At 38.0% G+C, this 17,214-nt stretch overlaps 1 protein-coding gene across 4 annotated transcripts in view; it reads right to left on the reverse strand.

Annotated features, from left to right (window-relative positions):
* The window catches only part of pde5ab (phosphodiesterase 5A, cGMP-specific, b), a 111,325-nt gene that overhangs the window by 57,923 nt on the left and 36,188 nt on the right, over positions 1-17,214 (reverse strand). For 2 of the 4 annotated variants that reach the window (XM_028474652.1, XM_028474650.1), the window contains exons 1-3: positions 14,541-14,763; positions 7,882-8,377; positions 17-190 (exon numbers count right to left, since the gene is read on the reverse strand). In XM_028474652.1, the coding sequence (XP_028330453.1) occupies positions 17-190; positions 7,882-8,377; positions 14,541-14,635 (765 nt within the window). In that variant the 5' untranslated portion in view covers positions 14,636-14,763. Of the gene's footprint in view, positions 1-16; positions 191-7,881; positions 8,378-14,540; positions 14,764-17,214 lie in introns of those variants that run through there. The other 2 variants (XM_028474651.1, XM_028474654.1) reach the window with 1 other exon arrangement.

The following is a 17,214-nucleotide window of genomic DNA, read 5'->3' on the forward strand; positions in this document are numbered from 1 at the left end:
AGAGGGCCATTCTCACCTCATAAGCATTCCTAATATTGAGCGGCTGTCCAGTGGCTGCTACGTGTCCCACAATGCCTTTATTCCACTCCAGTCTGATGCAGCTGCTGGATGATTCTTCCAGCGTGGAGCCCTCCGCCACGTCAAACAGCCGGCTGACCAGGAACTTCTTGTTTGAACTGTCTTCCCCCACCTAAGACCATAAACATGCAATAGTTATAAATTAAGATTTAATTGCACTAAAGTTAAAAATCCCAAACCCAAAGGACCCATTTTTTTTTTATGTGAAAAATCCTGTTAATACAAAAAATAATGGTAAAGACGTTCAATATTAGCTTTTTGCAGATATCCAATAAGCTGATATTGTCCAACACGAAATAATCAACATTAACCGATTCTTATATATATTTTGAAATGTTTAATTCTTTAAAAAACATTCACGTAATTAACACAGTTTAGTTTTCTTTGGTCGGACGTGCTGCCAAGAGACGATGGAAGACAAAATAATAGGTGGAAAGTTTCACTTTTAGCAGAATTTAACAACCACAGAAGTAATTCATCTTTGACGTATCAACTCAGAACAAAACACCTGACTAAGTGACTAAGTTAGCCAATTCTATAATTACTTGAATAGCTTTTCTTTTTTTTTAAACATATTTGCACTTAATCTTGTGTACCTTTTTCAAATTCAACTGGCATGAAGATGGGACAGATTTTTTGCTGTTAATATAATTTCTATTACCCATCGTTCATTTAAGTAATACGGTAATTGTCCTTCAAACTGGGTCAATGTATGTTTTGGTCATTGAATTTTCCATTCTGAACAGAAAATCCAAAAACAAAAAAACAGCGGTTATTTAGTTTTTGTTTTTAAATTGAAAAACAAAAATTGACATTCAAGGTATATTTCTTTATCAGGGACAACAAGAGACAAACAAACATTTAAAATCAACGGATTTTTAAATATTTGTTTCTAAAACCAAAAAACATAAATGCCAGAGGACTGGAACAAAAAAAAAACACCGGTTTTTCCAATATGGTGAGACTGGAAGTTGTTCTTTTCAAAATAAGAGCACATACAGTATATGAGGGCACTGCTGTTTCTCTGGGATCTAAATACTATTTTCCCTGCTGTTTATATTGTCTTTGGAACCGTACTCCGAACTCAATTTTGAAATTGCAAAATTGTCATCTGCAGAAATTGCTGCAACACAATGCATGTATATATAGTCTACTAAAATCCACCTTGGACTCAATTGCCCCATTGAGGGAAAAAACTATTAAACGTCAGAGGAAAGCTCCGTGGTTTAGCTCTGAAACTCACACACTCAAACAGACAACCCGTAAATTAGAGAGAATGTGGCGCTCCAATAAAACAGAGGAGTCACGAATACTTTGGCAAGAAAGCCATAGTAAATACATGACAGCCTTACGACATAGTCGATCTACATACTACTCCTCACTAATTGAAGAAAATAAAAATAATCCGAGGTACCTTTTCAGCACTGTAGCCAGGCTAACACAAAGTCAGAGCTCTATTGAGCCCATGATTCCTCTAGCCCTCAGCTGTGAGGACTTTATGACATTTTTTAACGATAAAATTCACAAGATTAGAGATAAAATTAGCCACTCCCTGCCTTCACCTGGGCCTGCTGTACCATTAAATGTAAATAGGCCTAACCTAAACTGTTTCACACATATAGGACTTCAGGAACTTAACTCTATTATTTCATCCTCCAAACCATCGACCTGCCTTTCAGATCCGATCCCAACTAAGCTGTTTAAAGAAGTTGTTCCCCTAGTCTGCCCATCTTTGTTGGAGACAATAAATATATCCCTATCAATAGGCTACGTGCCACAGTCCTTTAAAGTAGCTGTAATCAAACCCCTTCTCAAAAAACCTACTCTTGATTCCAGCACTTTAGCAAACTACAGGCCTATATCTAATCTTCCTTTTATTTCAAAGATTCTTGAGAAAGTTGTGGCAGCTCAGCTCTGTGAATTTCTTCAAAACAACAGCCTGTTCGAGGACTTCCAGTCAGGCTTTAGAGCTCAACACAGCACAGAGACTGCTTTAGTTAAAGTAACTAATGATCTACTCTGGGCTTCAGATGAAGGACGACTCTCAGTGCTGGTTTTATTAGATCTTAGTGCAGCTTTTGACACTATAGATCACTATATTCTACTAGAGAGATTAGAGAAATTACTTGGAATCACAGGGACTGCCCTAAACTGGTTTAAGTCCTACCTATCTGATAGGTACCAGTTTGTACACGTGAATAATAAGTCTTCTGTGTACACTAAAGTAAGCTACGGGGTTCCTCAGGGCTCTGTGCTAGGTCCAATCCTCTTCTGTATCTATATGATCCCCCTTGGTAATGTTATGAGAAAATACTCTGTTAACTTCCACTGCTATGCTGATGATACCCAACTGTATGTATCAATGAAGTCAGGTGAGACAAATCAGCTATCTAAACTTGAGGCCTGTCTAAAGGACATTAGGGCCTGGATGGACCAAAATTTTCTTCTTCTCAACTCAGACAAGACTGAGGTCATTGTACTGGGCCCGCGACACCTTAGAGAAACCTATGCTAGCCTAACTGCCCTAGATGGCATTACTCTGGCACAAAGCACAACTGTTAGAAACCTTGGGGTTCTATTTGATCAGGACTTATCCTTCAACTCTCACATAAAACAAACTTCAAGAACTGCCTTCTTTCATCTCCGTAACATTGCTAAAATCAGATCTATCCTGTCTCAGGGCGACGCCGAAAAACTAGTCCATGCTTTTGTTACCTCTAGACTGGATTATTGTAATTCTCTTTTAGCAGGCTGCCCGAGCAAGTCGCTTAAGACACTTCAGCTGGTTCAAAATGCTGCAGCACGTGTACTGACTAAAACTAGGAGAAGAGATCACATTACTCCTGTATTAGCCTCTCTGCATTGGCTTCCCATAAAATATAGAATAGAATTCAAGATTCTTCTTCTCACTTATAAAGCCCTAAATGGACAGGCACCAGTCTATCTCAAGGAGCTTGTAGTGCCATACAATCCCCCCAGAACACTACGCTCTCAAAATGCTGGACTACTCGTTGTTCCATTCATCTCTAAAAGTAGTATAGGAGGAAGAGCTTTCAGTTATCAGGCCCCACTTCTCTGGAACCATCTACCAACCACGGTTCGGGGGGCAGACACCCTCTCTACCTTTAAGGTTAGGCTCAAAACATTCCTCTTTGATAAAGCTTTTAGTTAGGAACCAGCTCATAGCTCATAATTAAGATGCAATAGGCATAGACTGCCGGGGGGGGGGGGGGGTCTGGCATGCTCGGTTGGAGAGAGGTTGGAGAGGGCGTTAAGAGAGAGGTCATTTAGGTTAGAGAGGGACCGGAGAGGGTCCCATTCCTCTTTCAAACACTCCCTCTATGTCTGCTTACTCCCTTGTGTGTTTGCTCCTGTACTCCTTCTGGCTTTTGTCTTGCAGGTCCGTGGGATCCTCAGTGTGGAGTTACAGAGACTCAGCGGCTCTGTCTCCACCCTTTTCTCTGCACACACCCAACACAGCATAACGTGGATGGCTGTTCATCATAGGAATGGGATCCACACAAGGTTCCTGCTGCTTAACAGAAGGTTTTCCTTGCCGCCATGATGAATTCATGTTGGGTGTGGGATACATATGTATGTGTATATACGTATATATGCATATGTGTGTATCCATAAAATGAAGAGTCCGTCCTTAAGACTGCTCTACTGTAAAGTGCCTTGAGATACCATTGGTTATGATTTGGCGCTATACAAATAAAGATTGATTGAAGATTGATTGATATATATATATACTGTATATATACATAAACAATTTTCCATACAAAATCTCCTCACGTCTTGCTGAAAAACCTCTTCCACTCACACTTTGATGCGATATATTTGCAGCAATTTCTGCAGATGACCTTGTTTTGCCATTTCAAAAATTACTTCGGAATATATGGTTTTAAAAGGCAGGGAAAATATAGAGATAATTCACAAATTTTGGTGCCAGAAAAACAGCAGCGTCCTCATACAGTATATGTGCTCTTATTTTGAAAAGAACAACTTCCGGTATCACGATAATGAAAAAACGGTCGTTTGTTTTTGTCCTCTTGTACTTCTGTGTTTTGGTTTTAGAAACAAAAATTGAAAATCAACCAATTTTTAAGTGTTTGTTTATCCCTTCTTGTCCCTGATAAAGAAATTTTAGTTTTTCAACTTGAAAATGAAAATTAAAAACTTTGAATTTCCTGTTCTGAACAGAAAATGTAATGACCAAAACATACACTGACCCAAACTGATGTTTACTTCCAGTTGCCTTGACGGTTTTGATATATATCCTGCACTTTAACATAAAGGCCTGTATTTTGTGGCTATTTGTGTGATTGGGTATGCTTAAAACTTCTTTTCTTGAAATATTGAAATTCTCAAGGTGTTGAGATTTTTCAAATCAATTAACAGCCCGAGTCACTATATATATATATACATATATATATATATATATATATATATATATATATATATATATATATATATATTTTTTTTTTTTTTAATGTGATCCCCTCTAAAAATCAATATCATCCTTGTATAATAAGATTATATCTAACTTCAGTATTTGAGGAAGTGCCATATAGGTAACAACTATCTACCGGGAAAAATCCACAATTTAGCCGAGTCATTGTTTAGAAAAAGTAGCGGCCTATAGTCCGGAGATTATGGTATATTATAATAAGAAATCATAAACACTGTCTACGATCTGAAAACACTCACAGACATTGCTTTAGCAAACAAAATGGAGGTTAACAAGACATTTCTAGACTCCCGGTTTTTTTTTTACAAGAAATGACCCGCATTGAAAGGTAGGTAGGAAACTCAAAGTTTGAGGCAGAACTGCACACATCACTTTTTTAATATCTGTGGAAAAAACGATACCAATGTCAGCAATATTACATTTTATATGGCAAATATCGGCCGAAAACATTGGTCCGAAAATATTGTCCATTTCTAAATATATGATACAGTATCCATTGTTTGAGATCAACGCTTAGCATTAGTATAATTACTCATTTCCTATCATCTCAAAACCAGGGTTTGCCCATAAATAGACAAATGTGCCATCAGTCTGAGGGACACTAAACATAAAAGTTGAAAAATTAATACTTTATTTTTGCCGAGGACACTTTATTGTTTAGAGCCAATCATGATCTCAACAAAGGGGTTTAAAATCAATAACAAGGTGCTTTATGTGTACAATTGATAACAGCTATGGTACAAACTGTCACTGTGTGACAACTGTGAGCCTTGGACTCCCTATAAATGATTAATCATTATCAGCGATAATGACAACTAGAGATGAACATACTAATATCATATGACTACAGATGACTTTCAGTTACAAACACAACTTTAGTTAATTATATTGTATTTTCGTAGGTATTTTCAAGGTGTGAACTCTGACTTCTTGCCTCTGTGTATCCTTTTTTTCCACCCTCTAAGTCAGAGATGAGCATCTTCTAGTACACATCAATGATTGATTCTCTGAACAGAGGGCCACATTTCTATTATTCATGTCAGTATTTAGATTATTGATCTGAACAATAATACAGGAGGGAACAAAGGGTTTTTGCATTTCTGTTGTCATTTTGTAGTTTTGTGTATGTTGAGAAACTTGGGCGTCATTTTGTGTATTTTTCTTTAACCGTGTTTTTGTTGTTGTTGTTTTGTCTGTTCTGGGAGTCCTTTTCTGTAATTTTGTTGTCATTTTGTGTGTTTGGAGTCATTTGGTATATTCTCGTTTTGAATCTTTTTCTGTATATTTGTAGTATGGGTGTCCCAGTCCGATACTGATATCGGATATCGGTCCGATATCAGCCAGAAATTGGATATCGGATTTTATCAGACCATCTAAAATCTTCAATATATATTATATTATATTTATTCAATTGTACAATACTGTAGATATTATGTTGAAGGTTCAAATGTATGTAACTAATTGGTTAATAATAAATGGGTCAGTTTTGCTCATACCTACTGTTGCTGACTATTGTTCTCTGTTTGAGTAACATCACTTGATCAAGCCTTTTCTAACATTCCACACTACAAAATAAATAGTACAAATATGTATGATTAGTGGTGATATTGCATTGGATCGATATTGGTATTGGCCAATACTCAAGACTGCAATATCGGTGTCGTATCGGAAGTGAAAAAGTTGTATCGGGACATCCCTAATTTGTTGTCATTCTTTTAGTGTATTTTTATTTTTATAATTTTGGGTGTTTTTGAGGTCATTTTGTTCATTTTATTTGGTGAGTGCACAAAATGAGGTTTTGAGGACTGTGTTGACATCACAATGTACGTTCTCTGCAGATGAGCCGGAAACTCAGAGCAGATGTGATGTTTAAGGGCTCTATTCTCCCATCTGGACATAAGCGCTTTTTTGTGCGCCTGCATTACGCACTTCTCTCCAATGCGTATTCTCCGGTCCAGGCTGCTGACACGCTCACCGTGCGTAAGGTAGACCAAAAGCCCGTATGTGTGAATGAAGGCGGGCTGAAGGAAAGGAGGCGGTGAAGTCATTTTTTTGGGCTGTGTAGAAATCACGGAACATGGACTTTTCCCAACGCTTGTAAATGTCATTGAAATCCGTGAAAATGATAAAGTTCACTTTTAATTTGAAACGCCTTCATTGATAAACAATATAACAGGTTGATTTGATCAGATTATTGCAGTGTGACCAACGTGGACAGAAATCTGTGTCTGTCAGAGTTTTAATTAATCACACAGCAGCAGCTGAGTGATCACAGCTGCTGCTGCTGCGCGACGCACGAGTCCGTGTGGCTTCAAATGTAACTAAGTCCATATTTCTAGTGCAAGCTAATGTTTCACCTTATTGGGGCGCTGCACTTATTCCAGGGTTAGAAGCGCGTAAGAGGAAAAGGACTTACGCACACCGGAGAATGCGCGTAAAGCCAGATTTGAATGCGAACACCCATATTTCAGGGCTGCTCCACCCACAGTGCGTAACTGTGATGATGGCGTGCAGCAACTGACTTAAGTACAGGGGGAGAAGAGCATGCAGTCAAAAACAGCGCCGTTGCTCGGCTTTTTGGACTTACGCACATGGGAGAATAGAGCCCTAAAGGAGCAGCTTTAAGAGCCAATCGTGTGTCTTTTGTTGAATAATTTAACCAAAATACCAAGCCAAATTAAGCTGTTAAATTGACCAGCTTTTCTCCCCCCCCAATCGAGCCAGGTCATGCTGCTGCTGAAGACAGTTTTTTTTCTTAAATTGATTAAGACATAATGTATTCCAGTTTGCCCAGTAAAAAAATGTAAATGGTTCAAAGTTGGCGCTCAAAAGTTTGTTTTGATGCCCACGGTAAACACGCTGGTGTTTTCAGGGAGTTGCGGCAAGACAATGGCCGATGTTCATTTTGGGGCTTCCACTAAAAGAACAAACTAGAACAAAAATGCCGTTAGTACAATCCCTATCCTTCTTGTGTGGAGAAGAAACAAGAAATCAAGGTCGGGAATGAACTTCTATGTAACCGTCTACGGAACTGCACATCCCATAATACAATGTGGGAAACTTTTCCAAAAATGTCAATAAGTCAATTGTTTGCAGTGGAGATGAAAACAAACTTTCAAGAGATTATTTTAACCTTGATATCTTTTTGAGTAATTGATGTTCGATGTATTGATCTGTGAAACCTAGAGTACACTATGTTTTTATCTGGATCTTCAGCAGCTTTAGAATACTGTAATATTCTACTAAGGTTTCCCTCATATGAAGTGCATTTGCCCTAGAGGTTAGCAGTAACACCAGACATTAGCATGATGGAGAACCCGTTTGGCTCCTACCAGAAACAGGGAGTAGCGGTCTGCAGCAATCAGCTCATTGATGTGAAGGAAGATCTTGTGGCAGAGTGCTGTCACATCCAGATGACTTGACACATCCTTCACCAGCTCCAGCAGTCGTGCACAACGATCACCCCCACTGTTCCTATCCCCTCCATTATTCCCTCCCCCACTAACACCACCTTCACCCATGACCGAGCCACGCAGAGTAACAGTCTCTCTGTCAGCGTCGCTCAGGAAGGTCAGGGAACCCTCTGAGTCTTTAACCACAATAGGTCTGAGCGGGCGGTCGAACTCTGATGCTGAGATCTTTCGAGTTGGGGTCCCAGGGCCGGGGCTAGGGACTGTTGCTGGCGATGGGCAGCGGTTGTCCAGGATGGCGAGGGCGGAGCTGAGTATGGGGGAGGACTGGTGCACTCGCTGCTGTGGAGGGTTGTCTTTGGAGGCCGGGGGCTGAATGGTGTGAACACGCTCAGCAAACCAGGCATTCACCATCTCCCTGAAAAGGCAGCACAGGTCCATTAGAAAACATTTCGTGTCCACAGAGCAGCAGGAGAAAAAATGTTACACACATTTTCCAACAACCCTGAACTGAATAAGCCTCTAGAAGGAATAGCTAACTTTCTCACACAATCAGAGGCTGAACTATGAAACAACATGGCCCTCATTTGTCATTCTTTCATGAAAACAGGTGCAAATTTGAGTGCACATTTGGTCATACGACAGGACCAATGTATGATTTATGAAACATTTGTATTTGACCAATCCCAGCGTCTAAATGATCGGGTGTTGATCAATCCCACAGCTGAATTCGATAAGTCATTAACTTGTTAGGCCCTTCTGTTTCAGAGGCCCCGCCTACTGAGGTAACACAAGAAGCCGATGCGGGCTGCTGCGTTCGCATTATTTACATAGAGCAGAAATATTTTTTACTTGTTCTTGTTCTGCATCACCTGTTTTTAATATTTGCTAAATATGTTTTACTTGTTGTTACGTGTGACCTCACCTTTGTTAATTTCAATAAATGTTCCTTTTTGAGAAATTGAGACTCGTACCATTTGTTATCATCATTGGGTAATTTTTATGATGTAAATTGAAGGACCATAAGTAGTATCGGCTCCAAATATTGGCTCAAGAAAATCGGCAGTCCATATCGGTCATCGGCTAAGACTGATGGAAAAAAAATCTGTATCGGCCCTAAAAAATCAATATCGGTCGAACCCGAATGCTCACATCTGAGGTGGAGCAAAACAAAGATGTGCTTTTTGAACATGTGAAAACAGGACTTAAGGAGGACTTTTAAATGCTCTGTGGAAGAGGATCAGCTACCGAGCAGGTGACGTCTGCCCCCCTGTGTGCGTTGCGAACAACTTCACAGCAGAGATCCTGGAGACACATAGAAATATGCCATTTACTGTATATCAAACTCAGTCCGCACGCTTGAGGCAATAAATATCACAGTAAAAGAAATGAACGATCGAAAACCCTTAAAAAAAGTCTTAAAATGACTAAATGTTGTCCCTTGTCAGTGTTTATTATGCCTTCAGCCAATTTCACCTATAATTCATCACAGTACTGATTAAATACTGCAGCACATTTGTAAAAGTTTAGGATATAGTTTACATTTTAAAGCAAGATTGAGGTCTGGTGTTCTTCGTACAGCTCCCAGTGATGTGCTGTACGGAGGAAAGAGGACCTCATTCTCCAAGACAGAGCAAAGTGGGTGAACCTATGAGCTCCAGCTTGGATGGTGGTAGAGTTTACGATAACCAAACGGCATGGCGTGGGCTTTGTATTTCATTTTATTTGTTTGAATAATGTGATTTAATCTGTTCTGAATGCGTGTCTGCTTATGTTTAAATGACAGCAGAGGCTTGTTTAATACTTGATTTTCAGACTCAGTCAGATTTTCCTGTGCTGCAGCACAAATCCACACACTCAGATGTGAGTACACGAGGTCAGACCAGATGTGAGATCTGATCGTAGCGTAAGCTCACATCAGAATTGAGAAATATCAAAGCTTGCGCGTATATGATCGAACGCACGTCGTACACTCTGATCTGAACGTACTGATGGTTGTAAATGAGGGCCCTTGTGATCAGATGACAAAAGCATCGAGAAAGAGTTTCAGCGAAGATGAAAAAACTTGTGGTCGAATGATGTTTTTCTGTTCAGCTTGGCAGTGTGTAATAGTGCGTTCTGTTCACACATAGCCATGGGAGTACAAGGAAAAACTCTGACAACACGTCCTGAAGCATTCAGCCACATACACCAGAAGTCAGCATTCTTGTTCTTGGCGAGCTACTGCCCTGCATGTCTCCTCACTTCTACCAACCTGAATCACCTGAATGTATAAAGATCGAGTGTGTGCGATGCAATATCTCATACAGAGAAAAAGACGCAGCAAAACAAGAGTCTTCTTTCGTCACAGAGGGACATTAGATAAGCACATGAAAAACGGTGAAACATCTTAACCGCATTAGTCATAGCCATCAATTATGGTTACATAATGCCAAGGTTGTGTTTCTTTTGTGACGTTGTGTGCATTCATGTGTCATGCCCTCCGAACGTATTAAACATATTTTCAAAGAACTGTATTAAAAGGTGAATATAATTGTGAGGGATCGACACATTGTTGGCACTTCACTGAAGGTTGTGCGACTCAAGCTGAACCGAAGGCCGAACTCAGGCCAGGAGTGGAGAGCTGAATAAACTCAGGAGACAGTGAAAGCAGTTCTCCGAACATCAGGGTGTCCCTCCATCTTTCTGTGGAGTAGCGCGCCTCCCCACAGAGCCCACCCTAATGTATCCAGAGGAGGGAGGTGTGGCTGAATCAATACTGCTCTCAGAAATGCCTCTCAACCAGAACGGCTGATGTGTGCAAATCCTTCTCTCCGACCCAATCAACTCTCCTTGAAGCGGCAAAATGTTAAGAGTGAAAACCGGTTTTCTGACAATGCTTTATAAGGAAGAGAGAGGATGGAGATGTTTAGCAAAACCTGATGATTTCAAGAAGCAAAGGCACGATGAAGTGCTTTAATGGTTCTGAAGGACTGTGTCCATTAAACAAAGACAGGTTTAGCTTATATGTTCGAGTAAAAGCCAAGATACACTCAAAGTTTAAGAAAAAAAGGCTTCAACACAATTCTCTGATAAATATTGAATAAGCGTTAAAAGCTTTTTTAATTCAACTGGAAGCAAAACATACCAACTACAATGGAAAAGGGAAAGATTTAGATTGATTTGAGTGATAAGAAAATATTTTAAACATCACATCAAGATATATCTAAAGATAAATCACATTGAAACTCATCTGCTGGTTTTTCTTCATTCATGCAGACGGTTTTCCATTGGTTATGTTGGTTTTAGGGTCAGCTTTTGGCTGCTGTTTGGCCAGCCATTAGACAGGTTACGACACGCTTTGTTACACTGCTGCAGACTGATTTAGTCTCTAACCAGACATTGAAAACCAGATTGGGACTGTTTTCATGGATTATAACTAGGCACTGTGATTGGGCAAGCCAGCAGCTAATGCGAAGGAAAATGTTTTCATTTTTTACTTTTTGACTATTGTAGTGGGCTTTGACAGGTCGGTGTTAAACTGACAACTTTCAGTCACACCATACAAATAAATGGCATTTTTATGGAAAAAAAACTGCTTCGTCTTCAAACATTTAATTTTTTTGGTTTTATAAACATCAACTGAAAATTATTGTTTTTTTTAAAACTTTTGTTTATCCCTTCTTGACCCTGAAGAACATTTTATTTATTTTTTTACTATTATTTTTTTTCAGGCATGTGACATTTAATACATTTTGTGCAATCACATACATATAAAATATTCCTATACCTACACATTTCCAAAAAATATATATACCATTTGATGTTAATAAACAAAATTAATTATATCTTGTGAAAATGTAGTTGTATAAAAAATATATAAACTCTGTTTAATTTTTTTTCCTTTTTCTTTTCTTTCTTTTTTTCTCTGTTTAATTAGACCCACACATACTTATCAACATACAGTACATACACACATATCTCATATCTGATTCGCATGCCTGAAAAGGGGTAGGAAGAAGTAAACTAAGGGTAGGAAGTAAGTAAACTTTTTCTTAAAATTCATCTAAATGTTTGAGTTCTAAAATGAAAAATCAAATAACCACTCTTTTTTTTTTTTTTTTAAATCATTTTCTGAACAGAAAATCCAAAAACCTGGACCATTTTCTAACTTATCACTTATGAATAGATATTAATTTTTTATTCTGGTTTCTGGTTCTGGTGGCCAGACGTTTCTTAGAGGTACAGTTTTTCATCACCAACTCAAATACACCTTTACACATCCAGCCATCTTTGGACTTGCTGTAGCTCTTTTATTGATTACCGATTGGCCTGTGTTTAATGACGGTTATTTAGGAGGTGGGGGTTGACTTTGTGTCTAAATGGTTTGAACTACCTTGGAGCCTTGTTTCTACTCTAGCCCAGGTTTAAAGTTTTCATCTTTTTTTCTATGTTTTTAGACATACTTCCATCTCATTATCGTTATTTTGGGAGTTTAGTTTATTTCTGATATGACTTTTTGTATAACCCTGTTTTGGGTTATGTTTATATTTGGTTAAAATGTATCTTCTTCTTTAGTTTTCTTATGCTTGTAAAATATAACTAAGATTTTGTATTGCACAACTGCTGATGTGTTGGAATTGAGTAATTTACAGTGCAAAAGTGCATGATGTCACCATCTCATTTGGTTATTGGTTAGATTACTCAAAACTAGCTTTATTTACTTCGTGTTGCTGTATTCATGTTTAAATAATTCAAGGGCACACATGTTCTGACCCACATGCTCCTTTACAGTGACTCAGAGTCGGGGTACCATAAAGTTGTCACCCCCAAATCCCATTGTAAACACTAATACTAATGTTTTAACAGTATACTAACATTAGTTGACACTACAATACAAGTTAAGCTACTTAAAAACACAATGTTTGAGAATTTTAACCATTAAAAGATGACACCCCTGAACATTCAGATTAGATTACATTAGATAATACTTTATTTTATCCCATAGTGGGGAAATGCACGTTACAGCAGGCAAAGACAGAAAGAGCAAAAAAGAAAGCTAAATACCAGTACAGAAAGAAAAATTTAAGGGGGAAAAAATAATAATAATAAAAGTAAAAATAAATCATAGATATTGGTCAAGATAACAGTACAGAAAAATATATATAAACAAGTGGTAAGTGGGGTTTTACAATGAGTATTGAGTAATATTGCAGGTAGTAAGGCAGTAGACGAACATTATTATATACAGACGGGAAAAACAACAGTTTTATGGCATATTTATTTGTATATTTAGTAGTTTAGGTTTATGTTTAATTATTTCTGTGACGTATTCAGACTGCAAAAAGTATAGCATTTATTTTCATGTCTTCCCTCTGAAATTTTACTGCTTATTGGATTCCACCATAGGTGAAAGTAACAGATTACAAGTACTGTACTTCAGTTGCTTTTATGGGTACTTGTATTCTTTTGAGTAAATTTATGAAGCAGTAATTCACTTATACTTAAGTACGTTTTAAAAGAAGTAATTCGTTACGTTTCTACACCCAACCGTTACTGAGTAAATTATATATTTTTTTGTTTGAAATGACGTGACAACAATCAAATGCATCACATCATAGCCGACCAACCAGATTAATCGTAACGCACAATGCAAAAACAGCTTTGAATGGTGTATATTTTCTCAGAGCATTGCCAGAAGATCCTACAAGCACTATGTTGGCTTTATTTGATTTTATTTAAAAATCATTTTTCATTTTGGAAAAAAAACCTTTTATTTTATACAGATGCCTTTGTAAAAAAATAAATTAAGATCCAGTTGTGCAAGATTTTGTCTCTTTCTTTTTAAGTTTATACATGAGATGTTTACTGTATGCAAGGGAACTGTAGCAAGATTTATTAAAATAAACATTGGGGGGTGAAAGTAACTAGTAACTTTTACTTTGAGTAGTATTTAATTGAGCTACTTTCTACTTGTATTTTATGTATAACTTACTTGTTATTGAGTATAATTTCAATAAAGTAACATATACTTCTACTTGAGTAGGATATATTGTTACACCTCTGGTTTACACAACAGTAAAGAGGGATTTTATTCCCTATGCCATCACATGCACAATTATTACCAGGCTCTCCGTCACATCTTTTCAACTTCATTACAAAAAGAAAGAAAAAAATAGAAGATTGCGTGAATAACCAGGAAATGACTGACTGAACTCTGTTTGCCTTCCAAATTAAAAGCCTGATTTGCCCCCGGCTCCACTCAGTGTTTTCAACTGAGAATGAAGTGCCTTTCATTTCCAGAACAGGGCCTGTATAATTATCACCGTTTGAACGCTGAGCACTTGGACACGCGGAGAACAGTAAAAACACGTTAATGATTTACCGCTCAGGCTGAGAGCTGTGCGTCAGGTACGCACGCACCTGAGCGCGCGCGCTGAGATACGATCAGCACTACGAGCGTAAACCACACAACAACAACAACAACAACAACAAACAAACAATATTTCCAACGCGCGTGACGCGGATCGGAGCGGGTGCGTGCCAAAGAGTTCAATAATCGGACTTGGAAAGTGTCCAAAGCTGAGCGCTGATGCTTTTACCTTGAAGCCTTTCTCACAAAGTAGGAGTGGGTGAAGTCCAAGTGGTCGTCCAGCCACGCTTCCATCATCTCATCAGCAGAACAGCGTTCCTCCATGGCGCGCAAACACACGCGCGCGCACACGCACACAGAGAGTGAGAGAGAGGCTCACCGAGCTACATCTACACGGCTGGACACCGGGACCGGACAGGACGCACAGAGTCAGAGAGAGAGAGAGGAGCAGAGAGACTGGGGGGGGGGGGGGGGGGGGGGAGAGAGAGAGAGAGAGAGAGAGAGAGAGAGGAGCAGAGGGACTGGGGGGGAGAGAGAGAGAGAGAGAGAGAGGAGCAGAGGGACTGGGGGGGAGAGAAAGAGAGAGGGAGAGAGAGAGAGGGCAGTGCGCTTCCAGTTAGGGAAGCGACAATGTCAGGACAGTGTGTGTGTGTGTTTTTTTTTTTCAATTATTCATATTCAATTACGATTACAGTCACCAGCATTTTTTTTTTTTTCAATTACAATTACTAGTACAGTGCCCGTCGGAAGTATGCATTCATGTGGGAGTATAAGGGGTATATTTGCAGGTGCAAAATGTGGGTGAAATTTTCCTGGTGTAATGTCATCATTGTGTTTTTTTTTTTTTTTTTTTTTTTTTTTTTTTTTAATCTTTCAGTTGTCTTTTTGTGCATTTTTTTTGTATAATTATTGTTTTTTGTTGCCATTGTAGTGTGATTCTGGAGTCATTTGGTGTATTTTTTGTATAAATATTGTTTATTTTTTGTTTTATTTTACTCATTTAGTTTATTTTTATTATAAATACTGTGTGTGTCTCTCCATCCATCTCCTCCGTGCGTTATCTCTCGCGCGCGTCTTGCACATAATCCGTCGCAGGTTGTTAAGAGAGACATAGAAGTACCACGAAAAAAAAAACGTTTTGCAACACCAAAGTCGCAACTCTCTAAACGGCTCTGTGTGAGTTCATCCCGGTGTAGTGCACGGACGTGCATCAGCCGCGCGTGTGTGTTTACATTGTAGCTGCTAGCATCTTTCTTAGCACATAGAATAATATAAGAAAAACTCAACCTTGCGCAAAACAAACAATCATAGTGGAGCCGTGTTGTGGACCCATTATTATTATTATTATTATTACTTCAGCCACTGCTTGTTACAGAAAAACTTAACATTGACGCTAAAACATTTTGCAAATACATCTTGAGTCACTGTCAATCTTTACTTCATACAAAACTACAGTACGCCAGTTAAGTCAACTATTCATCAGCATGCATGGCTATACTGTACACCCCCTCGACCAACAGAGAAAATCCAGTGTCACCACTGGATAATTTTGTGTAGAGCCCTGATAATAATAAAGATGATGATATGAATATAATAGTATTAGCGAAAATAGTAATAATAATAATAATAATAATAATAATAATAATAATAACAAAGTAATATAATAAGAATCTAAGAATAATACGATAAAAAAAACATTAAAAAAATATTAAATAATGATATGGTAATGTGCTAATATAGCAATGCTAATAATACAATGATAATAAAAAATGATGATAATATAGCAATGCTAATAATACAAAGAGAATACCAGTAACTATAAGATTAAAGAATAATAAAAAAAGAATAAAAGAATAACAATAACAACAATACAGTAGTAGTACAATTATGTAGAGATATAATATTAATAGTGAAAGTAGTAATAGTAATGGTTATAAGAAAATAATAAATAAGACAATAAGAATAGCAATAACAATAATAAAGTAGAAGTACAATTAGATAGGAATATAATATTAATAGAAGTAGTAATAGTTATAATAATAATAGCAATAACATATAATGAGAATCCAGTAACTATAATACAATAATAAATATTAAATAAGGTAATGGCAATGATAATAATACAATGAGAATACCAGTAACTATAGGATAAAACAATAATAAGAAAGATTAATATGTAGTGACATCATTCAACTCTCCTTCTTTGGATGCAACTTCTAGATTTATTACCTCGACCACCATGTGATAAGCTTTAGCTTAGCTTTCTTAACTGCCGACATTAGAACTATGTGCACGTTAACACGGACTTTGCAGGTTTTTCTGCTATAAATGACTTGACTTCTCCAGCGTGGGATGCTCTGGTCCGTAGTAAAAGCCTCACGTGCTTTTGTTTTGCTTATGTGGTGAAAATATGAGCGTTTATAATGCTGTGTTCACGGATAAACATGCATGTTTACTTACCAGAATAGTATGTCCACAAACAATAATCATAGTGGAGCCGTGTTGTGGACCCTTCCGCTCACAGAAACGTGACATTCCTCTGAATGCTTGTCAGCACAGCCTCCGTCCACAGTCGTGGAGACGACGGAGGAAGTGAGTTCGTGACCCGAGATTTAAAGGAAGTTTGGAATCACGGGAATAATATTAAATAACCATTAAATATAGCGGTACAAAAACGTTTTTAATATTGACCTTTTTTTTTTACCCCAACTGCGATACGGTGACGTCATGAACCCGGAACCGGAAGCAGTGCGCTCACCGAGGGAGCCGTAATTATAAAATAAACGTTAATTTGACCGTTTTGCTACACCAACTTACTCTAAAATGAGATTAATTAACGTGGATGCCGATAGTTTTTTTATTTTTTATTTTTAGATGTGTCGCAGTTGATCACAGTTCATCTG

This window comes from Gouania willdenowi, chromosome 18, assembly GCF_900634775.1.
Source record: "Gouania willdenowi chromosome 18, fGouWil2.1, whole genome shotgun sequence".
Taxonomy (NCBI): domain Eukaryota; kingdom Metazoa; phylum Chordata; class Actinopteri; order Blenniiformes; family Gobiesocidae; genus Gouania; species Gouania willdenowi.